This window comes from Aotus nancymaae, unplaced genomic scaffold (assembly GCF_030222135.1).
Source record: "Aotus nancymaae isolate 86718 unplaced genomic scaffold, 86718_ANA_hifiasm-v0.15.2.pri h1tg000076l, whole genome shotgun sequence".
In the NCBI taxonomy this organism is placed as follows: Eukaryota; Metazoa; Chordata; class Mammalia; order Primates; family Aotidae; genus Aotus; species Aotus nancymaae.
This window is the reverse complement of record NW_026988491.1, coordinates 13,213,890-13,226,297: the sequence shown is the minus strand read 5'-3', so window position 1 is coordinate 13,226,297 and position 12,408 is coordinate 13,213,890. Positions and strand designations below refer to the sequence as shown.

General features: G+C 51.5%; 1 protein-coding gene across 1 annotated transcript in view; it reads left to right on the top strand.

The window, feature by feature from the left end:
• The first annotated feature begins 1,409 nt into the window (after positions 1 to 1,409).
• NPTXR (neuronal pentraxin receptor) overlaps positions 1,410 to 12,408 on the top strand; it is a 43,132-nt gene continuing 32,133 nt past the window's right edge. The window contains exons 1-3 of the mRNA XM_064368312.1: positions 1,410 to 1,463; positions 8,857 to 8,910; positions 9,068 to 9,113. Coding sequence (XP_064224382.1) covers positions 1,410 to 1,463; positions 8,857 to 8,910; positions 9,068 to 9,113 — 154 coding nt within the window. The remainder of the gene's footprint in view (positions 1,464 to 8,856; positions 8,911 to 9,067; positions 9,114 to 12,408) is intronic.

The window sequence follows — 12,408 nt, the reverse complement described above, 5'->3', positions numbered from 1 at the left end:
GTCTTCCACACCAGTGCCATAGGGGTCAGGGAGCCAGCGCCTTCAGGATCATGCCCCAGCACCATGGCCTCTGGGCAGGCAAGAATGTGATCTGTTTCCTTGCCACACCTAGTCCTGGTGTTGGGGATATTCAGTGCAGACAGACACTGCTGTTAATTTCCAGGCTGCAGTGCCCAGAGCCCCACAGCTCAACACAGCCTGTGTGCCATCTGCAAATGCCTGAGGTGCAAAGTCTCCCCCAGCTTCCACCTCCCCGCCCCTCTCCTCTTTGCCTCCCTCTGCCGGAAGCCCCTCCACTGCCACCTGCCCGCCCAGGCCCTGCCCTGGCTCTTCCGTCAGTATTGACCTGCGGTTTTGTCCATCCCCCTCCCCAAGGACACGGCTGAGTCTTTGTCCCCTCTCTGCCCACACCTCAGTGCCTGGCACATGGTAGGCCCAGATCATCTCCCTTACCAAGCTCAGTCCTCCTCCTGTACTGACGGGACAGTGAGGCTTGGGAGTGGCTGAGAGGTAGACCTGAGACTCAGTGCAATCAGCCAACTGCCTCTGAACACTGCCAGTGGGCCTAGCCCGGGCCAGCCAGGGGCCAGTGGGACAAATGGGAGTGTGTCCCTGTCTCAGATAAGGAGCTGCCACTGGGCAGGCTGGTGGGAAGGGATCTACAGTGAAGCACTGACAGGGCAGGGGAGGCCAGCCAGTAAGTCAGGACTGGTCCTGCTCGGTGGCACTGCTGCACCTGGCCACCTGGCCACCTCCTTGTCATCTTGAGCACCTACTTTGGTGTTATGCTCCCAGAAAGCCCTCATTCATACTTCTTTTTTTTTTTTTTTTGAGACAGAGTCTCACTTTTGTCCCCCAGGCTGGAGTGCAGTGGTGTGATCTCAGCTCACTGCAATCTCTGCCTCCCAGGTTCAAGCAATTCTCCTGACTCAGCCTCCCGAGTAGCTGGGATTACAGGCACCAGCCACCACGCCTGGCTAATTTTTGTATTTTTAGTAGAAGCAGGGTTTGACCATGTTGGCCAGGCTGGTCTTGAACTCCTGACCTCAGGTGATCCGCCCGCCTCGGCCTCCCAAAGTGCTGGGATTACAGGCATGAGCCACCATCCCCGGCCCATACTTACTATTTCAAAACCCTGAATTATCAGCGCACCTACTATTGGCCAAGCCCTGGTGAGCACGTCACTGGCCCTAGTCCATGTCCCTCACCCATGCCCAGTAAGCCCATGAGTTATAAGCAGACATCATGGGGAGGAGGAGGCCAGAGAGGCGATATCATCAACTTGTTCATTTGCCCCAGGGGGCACACTTGTAGCAGGGGAGTCAGCATTCACCCCAGACCCATCTGTTTGCCCCGAACCCCAAGCTCTCAGGAATGTGGATATGAGGCAGCCCATGTGAGGCAAGCACATGCCAAAATTCGTCACTGTGTCCCTGATCACAAGTCCTGCCATTGCTAAGCAGGTAAGTCTCCTTATTAGTTGAGGGTTAATGAGTGAAGAGGCCGTGGCAACTTCTTGAGGAATTAAGAGTTTGTGATGAAGACTGGGTAAGACCAAGCAGTTGCCTGAGAGTGAGCTGACTCAGCTTGGAGAGGAGGGGTGCCCAGCCTGGCCCCCACCCCTTCCTTGTCCTGTTCCTGGGCCTCCTCCCAGGGACTAAGGGGCAGTGTTGGGGTGAAGCTAAGGGCTGGGGCAAGCTAAGGAGTGGGGGATGGGATGGGATGGGATGGGATGGGATGAGGATGACTATTTTTTCAAAATTACTTGGTTGCTTTTTAAAAGCGAAAAGTTGAAATTTTTTGGCCCATGTCAAGCCATGCCTGGAGTGAAGAGGGAGGTGAGAGAGGCCGCATCAAATCGCGCAGTCCCCGCCGCCCCCACAAGCCAGCTAATAAGCCTGTGAGCCGATTCTGTGCCCTCTTTGTTCAGGCTGCTGGCTTCTGAGAGGACAGACTTCAAAAACGCCTGGTGGCCTGCAGAGGCCAAGCACAAGGACACCTGATCCACAGCAGTGGGGTCACAAAGGAAGCGGCAGGGGAGTGGCCCCGTCCTGGCCTCCAGACATGCACACGCTCTGAGCATCAGCCAGGGAAGCTGTGAGCTCAGGAGGGAGTCCCAGGAGGGACAGAGGCCCCTCCAGGGCGAAAGACTCGAAATGAACCTGGTGAGGATAAAGAGGCCTGAGGCAGTGGGGACAACAGGAAGTGGCCAGAGAGGAGGGATGTTTGGAATATTTAGGATTTGGTGAGTGACTGCCTTGGAGAGCTTGTAAGAAAGCCTCTTGGAAGAAGCACCTGGGTATGTGGTGTAGGCAGAGGAGTGAGAGTGCACTGCTCTCAGATGGAGAACCTGGTGGAGGAGACAGCTCGCAGAGAAGATGAGTTCAGTTTGGGACACGTTGGGAGTAAATCAGCCATAGGATCCTAGAGGGATTTTCACTTACGGATTTGAGGCTCAGAGCGAGCTCCTGCCCACCCAGGCACTGCTGCAGAAATCTGTTGAAGGGTCTTTGTCCCTGAGTGCACCTCAGCTCTGAGATGACTGGTCACCAGCCTTCCTGGAAGCACCACCAGGGACACAGGTGCTTAGCTGTGGAGGCCACTGCAAATTTCAGGGGTTAATGTCCAGTCCCTTATCTCCCACCTCTACCTCCCCAATCTCATGCCTTTTATCTCCATGAGGTGAGGCTGGGGAGTGAGCAACCCCATCGGATAAATGCAGAGGCGAGACCTGAGAGTTGTGGGGTTGGGATGCTTCACAGGCTTTACAAAGTCACTCAGAGGCAGAGAGAATGGAACCCAGGTCTGGGGTATGAAAGGATAGATCCTTCTGTCCTGCTAACCTTATGTCTATACTTAAAGACTGGATAGGCCGAGTGTGGTGGCTCATGCCTGTAATCTCAGCACTTTTAAGGCCGAGGAGGGCGGATCACCTGAGGTCAGGAGTTCAAGAGCAGCCTGGCCAACATGGTGAAACCCCATCTCTAGTAAAAATACAAAAAGTAGCTGGGCGTGGTGGTGGGCACCTGTAATCCCAGCTACTGGAGAGGCTGAGGCTGAAGAATCACTTGAACCCAGGAGGTGGAAGTTGCAGTGAGCGGAGATTGTGCCATTGCACTCAAGTCTGGTGACAAGAGCGAGACTCCATCTCAAAAAAAAAGAAAAAAGACTGGATAAAACAGAAATATTATTTCAAATACCCAACTAAGTTTCCAAGATTAAAAAAAAAAATTCCCAGAGACCAAAAACAAAGATAAAAGCTAAATATCAGAGTGACAAGCAGACGTTTATTCTCTGACTGTCCCGCAGGGTGGGCTGATGGGTGCCAAAGGGAGGCAGGAGATGGGGGTGGGAGGTGGTGGCTTTTGCTGATGTTGGTAACCAAGGAGCTTGGATTTTATACATGTGGAGGGAGGGGTAAGAGACAAGGCCTGGAACCCTTGCCAACAGAGGGAAGCAAGGAACCAGAATAAAACTGAACCCATATCCTCAATGAAAAAGCGAATGGTGGGGAAAGATCACCCTTCACCCTTTCTTTTTTTTTTTTTTGCTCTTGTTTCACTCTTATTTCCCAGGCTGGAGTTCACTGGTGCGATCTCGGCTCACCGCAACCTCCGCCTCCCGGGTTCAAGCAATTCTCCTGCCTCAGCCTCCAGAGTAGCTGGGATTACAGGCATGTGCCACCACGCCCGGCTAAGTTTGTATTTTTAGTAGAGACGGGGTTTCACCCTGTTGGTCAGGCTGGTCTCGAATTCCCGACCTCAGGTGATCTACCCACCTTAGCCTCCCAAAGTGCTAGGATTACAGGCATAAGCCACCATGCCCGGCAGATCACCCTTTTACAAAGAGAGAAGAAAAGAAGTTGTCTGTTTCATTTCTGGCTCTGCTAGAAAAATTTTAAAAGAATTATCTCTTGAGAAATTTTAACTCTAGACCTTCACTAACTGAAATTTGAGATTTGAATTTGTATTACCCACATGGTCCCAGGACTCCCAAGTATAGAAATTAATATTAGAAAAAAGCCTGGGGTGGGTTACATCACAGGCATGTGGCTACTAATAGCAAATGCAAGCCTCCGTGGATGGATCCTCACAGGATCCTCACAGATAAAACCCTTGTAAATGTGAGCTCACTATCCAAAATTACAAAACACACAAGCCACAAAGGCAAATAGCAAAACAAACAGCACATACAGGATCCTGCACCCAACACATTGTTTTCAAACATGCATTGAAGATTTCCTAAAACGGCATAGTGATGTGCGCCTGTAGTCCCAGCTACTCAGGAGGCTGAGGTAGGAGGATCGCTTGACTGGGAGGTCAAGGTCGCAGTGAGTCATGATCATAACACTGCACTCCAGCCTGGGTGACAGAGCAAGACTTTGACTCTTAAAAATAAAAAGATTGGTTAAGATGGTAAATTTTGTTATTCTAATATATTTTACTATGATTTAAAAATTGAAAAACAGAATAAAATCAATAGTGAAGAGATAACTAAAACCCCAGACTTCATCTGTCCGTATAGCAACCCAGCGCTCTCTTTCTCCTGCATCTTGCTCCCTCCCTAGCCTTCTGAAATCTTCAGGACAATGAGATTCAAGGATGAATGTGAACATTCCTAATGGCGGGTAGACACGCGGGGGGCACACAGCCAGTCTAATGTAAAGCTGGATGGGAACAGGTCCCCCTCTGATCCCTCTAGAAGGGATATGGTCTTCATTAGAGCAAATTGGTACCAAAGGCTTTTCTGTCTTTTCCAAAGGATGAGTGAGCTCAGAGCTTGACAAAGACATGAGCCTCCATTTAAATGACAGCCGCCAGCAATCAGCCTTTATGAGCACAAAGGCCTGGGAAACATCGGTGCAGAGCCAGGGTAGGCTGATGGAAATAGAACAAAGCCGGGTGGCAGGGGTCCTCAGTCCCATGAAACAAGGACAAGCCCCCCACCAGCTTCTCCTGCCCATCACGCCTCAGGGTCTGAGACTGCAGCGCCAGCAACAGGCTCTTTCAGAGTAGATCTGGATATCCCTAGGAGTTCTCAGTTCAAGCTCAGATACTCCCAGCCGTGAGCAAGGAAACAGGACATAGTTTGGAAAAGGCATATGTGGACCCTGTCCCCCAAGGGGACTCATTAAAATGATCATCACTCACTGGGTGCCTTGGCCATCCCTGCTAGCAAGCACAGCTTGGTTTCCGTGCAGTGGTGTCCTCATGGAAGGCTTCTGCTCTTATCATCTCTGTTTCCCTTGGGGAAGCTCATCTGCTGCCTTTTCTGCCTGCCTTTATCTGCCTGCCTTTCAAACTCAGGCACCATAAAGAGACCCTTGTCCATGAGACAGGTGGCCTGGTTTGAAGCCTCTCAGCAACTTCTTCTCTCCAAGCCTCAGTGCTCCTCAGCTGGGAAGGAGACTAGGACCCCCTACTTGGCAGGCTTATTTGGATTAAAGGAGGTGATGGGTAAGAAGAAAGACCTTCTAGATCTCTGTGTCCAGATGTGACCACAACTCTGACTTCCAGTATGCCATCCCAGCTATCTGCTCAGTAATTCTTGATGTCCTCCTCCCATGTAACAGCTTGAGGTGAGAAGGAAAACAGTGGCTCAAGACCCAGCTCTTCCAGCTGTGTGACCTGAGCCTGGTCAGTCACCCTCTCTGGGTCTCTGTATTGTATCACCTGTAAAGTTGGGGAGGGGTCTCCCTCTAATTATCCTTTCCAATTCATAATTACTCTCAGGATAGCTAACACATACAGAGTGGACTAACTGATTCATTAAATCCCCACAACCCAAATATCTAGTCTGTTTTCTGTTGCTTCTAACAGAATACCTGATATTGGGTAGTTTGTAAAGGAAAGGGCCTTATTTCTTACAGTTATGGAGACTGAGTAGCTCAAGGTCAAGGGGGCTGTGTCTGGTGAGGGCCTTCTTGCTGGTGGGGACTCTGCAGAGTTGTCTGCAGGTGGCACAGGGCATCACAGGGTGAGGGGGCTGAGAGTGCTACCTCATGTCTCCCTCCCACTTCTTATAAAGCCACAGTCCCATGCCTATGATAACCCATTAACCCATTCATGAAAGCAGAGTCCTCGTGACCCAATTATCTCTTAAGAGCCCCATTTCTCAACACCCTTGCATTGGGGATTAAGCTTCAACATGAGTGTTAGATGGAACAACTATTCTAACCATAGCACCAGAGAACACAGTACCCACAATATACAGATAAGGGAAGTGAGGCTCAGAAATGTGATTACCTGCTTAGAAATTCTGGAGTGAGAAAGCCAGGATTTAAACCCACGCATCATCCTTAACCACCACGCCAACACCCTTCTGTGCATAGCATGGTGGTTAAGGGCACAGTCACTGGAGCTGGACAGCAAGGCTGTACAGGTCCCTGGGAATATGTGCATATCTGTTCTGTGCCTTAGTTTCCCCATCTATGGAATGGGAAAGGATAGTAATACCCCCTTCCTCTTGGGATTGCAGGGAGCTCCGCTGAGCACTCCATGAGCCGGGCTCTGAGCTACACACTTGCATTTCACTCTTGCATAAATCCTCCCATGGTGCAGCCAAAGAAACCGGAGAGAGTGGCTGAGTCACTTGCTCCTGGTGACTCTATTAGTAAGTTGTGCCGCTGAGATTAAAATCCAACTCCTTGACTTCAAAGTTCCTATTTCAATTACTCCACTCCACCTTGATGCCATGCCCTCAAACTCCACATTTAAAACCAATCTCCCAACTGCAAAGTGTGCCCCCTAAAGAGTGCCTGACTCATTTCCTTCCCCTGATGGGGCCTGAACCCCAGGCCTCGTCTTTGACTCATTCCTTTCCAGCCAGCCACTAGAGTTTGTGACTAACTGACCCCTGAATGGAAATGTCACTCAGATCCATTTCTTTCTCTCCAGCCCTGCTGTCTGCCTCCAGCCCAGACCCCTAAAGCTGAGGACAATAGAGACCAAGTATCCATTCCAAAGGGGACACCAGAGAACCAGAATGCATGGTGCATGTCTGCTGGAATTTGGGAGATGAGGCAAGTAAGGGACAGGGCTGAGCGTCTGCCCCGTGTCCCTGAGGCAGAGCCTGGGCATCTTTGGGACCAGACCACACTCCCAGCATTTTGCGGGGCTGGGTTGCAAGAGTGTTCCCACATCCCCAGTGCAAGCCTTGCAGAATGTGGCTGGATTGAGGGTTTTTTTGAGATAGGAAAGAGGATCATGAGGCAGGAGTTGGGGGAGAGACAGACAGGGAAGGAACAAGCAGACGTCCCCCTCCCAGAAGACAGGTGCTGAAAGAGAGTTGTAAACAACAAGCCAGCCAGAGGAGGCTCTACCCAGGTAAGAACTGCAGGTGGGAGATGCCTAGTGATGGGGGTCTCAGAGAACCTACAAAATGCCCCCAGGGAGAAAGCCAGCTCCCAGGCACTTGGCCTATCTGAGAGCGTCAACCCTCCTGAGAACACCTGCACCAGCCAGGTCAGACCTACGCTGCCTCTTCCCTCTCCTCCCTCCCCCACACTCCAACCCTGGAGGATCCAGACATACCTAGTAGGGGCTGGGGAGGAGATCAGGCTGAAGTCTTAGAGGAAAAGCCCACTGCGTCTCCTTCCCCATGATACCCGTCTTTGAGCCTAAGGCAGGCTTGAGCAGGGGGAAACGAGAAGCTTCTAATTGAGTTTAAAGCTTTGCTGTTAGAATAGACTATTGAAATAGCTGAAAACCAGGTAAAACCCAAGAATGACTGAAAAAGCTGTGAGATGTGACTGAGATTTCATCCAGAGGTGGGAGAGATGAGATCAATAGAGCAGGCTAAAGAAGTGGCCACTCAGGTGCCTGTAATCCCAGCTACTTAGGAGGCTGAGGCAAGAGAATCTCTTGAACCCGGGAGGTGGAGGTTGCAGTGAGCTGAGATGACACCACTGCACTCCAGCCTAGGTAATAAGAGTGAAATTCCACCTCAAAAAAAAAAGAACCAGGCTGGGCACGGTGGCTCACGCCTGTAATCCCAGCATTTTGGGAGGCTGAGGCAGGTGGATCACGGGGTCAGGGGATGGAGACCAGCCTGGCTAACACAGTGAAACCCCGTCTCTACTAAAAACACAAAAAATTAGCCGGGCATGGTGGCAAATACCTGTAGTCCCAGTTACTCGGGAGGCTGAGGCAGGAGAATCATTTGAACCCAGGAGGCGGAGGTAGCAATAGCAGAGATTGCACTCCAGCCTGGGTGACAAGACTTAGACTCCATCTCAAAAAAAAAAAAAAAAAAGAACCGGACACCAGGAAAAAGGAAGGGATTTCTGCCAGCAGCCTGCCAAGCACAGCTTATTCTGTGTCTATGGCTGCTTCAGCCTCCTAACAGGCCCTCTTAACTTCTATCTGAGGTTCCTGGTCAGCCCTCAAATCCCATTCCAGTCCCCCAGGGCTCAGGCCTGCCAGATCAGACTTCCCTGCCCTGGACTGCCGTCTAGAGAGACTGTCTATCCTGCAAGTCACGAGCTTGGATGTCTGGCTTTGAATCTCAGCTCCTCCGCTTCGCCGCTGAATGACTTGAAGCAAGTTGCTTGGTCTCTGTGCTTCAGTGTCACTGTCTGTAACATGGGGTGGGTGGTAATAGCACATCTATTCCATCAGGGTTTGCAGAGGCTTAAGTGAATTACATGTAAAGCACCGAGGAACAGTGCCCAGAGCACAGTAAGGGACGTCTCAGCAGCAGCATTCATCCTTGTCACATGCCTCCTCCTTGCTGTATAATCTTAGGACAGTCCCTTTGCCTCCCCAATCCTCAGTTTCTATATCTGAAAAATAAATTGTATGTGGCTTACTGACCCCTGAGTGGAAATGTCACTCTGACCCACTCTTTCCTCTCCAGCCCTGCTGTCCCCCTCCAGCCCAGACCCCCAAAGCTGAGGACAGTGGAGACCAAGTACCCATTCCAAAGTGTAGTCTCACAAAGGGGTTGAGCAAAAAAATAAAAATGCTCCTGGTCCCTCACCCCTTCAAGGCTGAGTGGCTAGAGAGCCATGTGTGTGCTGGGAGGTTGGGGAGGGAGGTGCCTTTGTGAGTAGCTGTGCTGGTGGCAGGCAAACTTCAGAGAAGAGAAAGAGCCAAACCTGGACCTGGCCCAAGGTGGGCCTGCGGGCTGGCAAGATCAAGGGGCAGGAGCAGGGAGGGGCCCAGCTGGCAGCACTACCCAGCCCACCCCAGCGTCACCTGCAGTCCCTTCTCCCAGCCTGCAGAACCTCTCCACCTGCCCCCCACTTCTATGGCTCACCTTGGGTACTTGAGCTAGACCGGGAGACAGATGGTATTTGAGGTAGAGCTGCCAGTGCCAGGCACCCTTGGTTTCTTGCTGGACACATACAAATGGCCACCCAGGTGAGATCCCAGGTGCCCCTACCCCTCTTAGGCAGGATAGGTCTATGTGTACCCATTTTACAGACTAGGAAAGAAAGCTTCCCCGAGCCCGAGGACTCAGCTTCCCTGCCTCCAAGCACAGTGGCTGCAGAACCCTAGGGTCCGCCTGAAAACGCCTTTTCTAGAGGAGCTGCAGAGACATTCCTTAGGGTCCACCATTCCTTAGGGCCCATTGGGCAGGAAGCAAATGTACCCTGGACATGCCCTGGGCACCAGTGACCCACATATGAAGAACATAAGGTTTGAGGCCTTGAGGAATCCACAGCCTTGTTGGGGAAACACAAGTTACAGACAGTGCAACAGAAACTGGTGCTGGGACCACTAGTGAGCGAAGGAGAGGCCGTGGTGGCTGTTTTGAGATGCGATCCAGAGGTGGAGGGGGAGAGTACAGGGAGGAGGGGGATTTCCAGGGTGGACTTGGCTGCCTCCTCACTCAGCAGAGGCCAATCCATGGACCCTTGGAGGGGGAGCATCAGAACATAAGCTGGGAAGCCTGGGAATGACAACTTCTGGGTTCAAATGCCAGCGGTACCCCCACAGACCAAGGGGCTCAGGGCAAATGACTGAACCTCCCTGAGCTTTGATTTTCTCATCTGTGACATGGAAAGACTATACTGTAGAGTGCCAAGGCTGCCACAGTTGAATGCCCAGTAGAGTAAGAAGCAGCAGGAGGAATGGACCAGCAAACAGGGGCTGCAGGAGGCCCTTGAGTCAGCGAGGGCACCCCCACCCCACCCATGCAGCATCCTTGGCTGGCCACACCTTCTGGTCTTTCTTTCCTGGGCCTGGACTCGGGTACGCACTTTCCAGCCAATTCCGAGGCCCCCCGCAAGGAGGACACACGTTTCCTCCTTGGTTCTCGGCCCCTCCTGAGCCTGTGTGGGAACAGATGCCCTTGCTTCCTGCCCAAATCTGCGAGCTGGGTTGGCTCCTTTTGCTGCTTCCAGGGAGGCAGAAACTCTGGATGGAAATCTCTGGGCTTCCCCAGAAAGGAAAGCTCTCTTTTCCCTGACTTCTGCCCTCCTCTCTGGTCCGGGCTCCCAATCCCAGTATCCACTACTGATGTGTGAACGCTTCTGGGCCCCAGCTAAGCCCTGAACCCCACTTGGAGGTCCTCAGACTGGAACGTGTTGATTGAATACACAAGTGAGACCAGTAATCCCAGCACTTTGGGAGGCCAAGGTTGGGTAGCTCACCTGAGGTCGGGAGTTTGAGGCCAGCCCGACCAACATAGAGAAACCCCATCTCTACTAAAAATGCAAAAATCAGCCAGGCCTGGTGGTGCATGCCTGTAATCTCAGCTACTCAGGAAGCTGAGGCAGGAGAATATCTTAAACCCAGGAGGCGGAGGTTGTGGTGAGCCGAGATCGTGCCATTGCACTCCAGCCTCAGCAACAAGAGCAAAACTCCATCTCAAATTTAAAAAAGAAAAAGAAGAAGGAGAAATGAATACACATGTGAGCCTTAGTCTGAGTGACTCCCCAGCTGTGCTCAGAACAGGGGCGGACGGGAACCAAGCAAGGGCAGAGCAACTAGGGAGTAAGCACCACAGGCATCTGGGAAATTAAAAGCAAAGACACTGAGAAGGGAAATAACATTTATTGAGCACCTAATATCTGCTAGGAATAAATAAGGAAGGTATAGCAAGTACTGGGTCTTGCCCTGGTAATACACGGTAGCATGGTAGGAAATGGCCCCCATCTTGAATCCCTGGGAGAGATTTTACACACACCTCACCTGGCCTCATTTCTTTCCCATTACAATCCTATAGATAGGTACCACCACCGTGCACAGTGGCCCACGCCTGTAATCCCAGCACTTTGGGAGGCTGAGGTGGATGGATCATGAGGTCAGGAGTTCAAGACTAGGCTGACCAAGATGGTGAAATCTCATCTCTACTAAAAATACAAAAAAAATTAGCCAGGCATAGTAGTGGGCGCCTGTAATCCCAGCTACTCGGGAGGCTGAGACAGAGAGTTGCTTGAACCTGGAAGGCAGAGGTTGCAGTGAGCTGAGATCACGCCACTGCCCTCCAGCCTGGGTGACAGAGGGAGACTCTGTCTTAAACAAAAAAAAAAAAAAAAAAAAAGGTACCACTGGCTCCACCTTACAGATAAGGAGACTGAGGCAGCTCAGATCTTGAGACCGGACCTAGATGAAGTCTTCAGGATGGACACAGACACTCTGTCCTCAACCTCTTTCCCACCCCCTGGGGAAAAGAACCTTTGTTCACCAGCAAGCCCCAAAAGGTACATGTTTTCTCAATAAATGTTTTTTGAGGCCAGGCGCAGCAGCTCACATCTGCAATCCCACCCATCTACCCAAACTCCTTCACTGGGAGTTTGAGCACCCACAAGTGCCAGCCCTGGAGTCACAGAGAGGAGGGTGCTGCAGCTGGTCCCTTCCTTCAAGGAGCTCACAGTCTGCAGGCAGCAGGGAAAGAGGGAGATGCTAGAGGGGAGGGAAGGATGGGGGCCGAGGGAAGAGAAAGACAGGTGTGTTTCATTGCTATCTGATACATACCAGCACTGAGAGAGTGTGGTGGGAGAACGGGTTTGATGATAGCCAGGGTGACCAACTGTCCCTGTTTGCCCAGGACTGAGAGGTTTCCCAGGATGCAAGCACTTTAGTGCTGACACTGGGAAAATTCCACGCCAGCTGGGATGAGTTGGTCACCTTAAGTCTGTGTTCAAATCCTGGCTTTGCCATGTGCCTGGTGAAACCACCAGTTACCTAATTAACACCCAATCACCCATCTTTTAGAAATGACTTGATTACCGTCTGAAGGCCTTCCCTGAGCAATTCCACTTTCTCCCTCCTCCCCCTTTTAAAAGTGTATCTCAGTTCAAAAAACTTTTTTTTTTTTTAATTGGGACAGCATGTCGCTCTGTCACTCAGGCTGGAGTACAGTGGCATGATCACAGCTTACTGCAGCCCCAACTTCTTGGACTTAAGAGATCCTCTTGCCTCAGCCTCTCGAGTAGCTGGGACTACAGGTGAGTGCCAT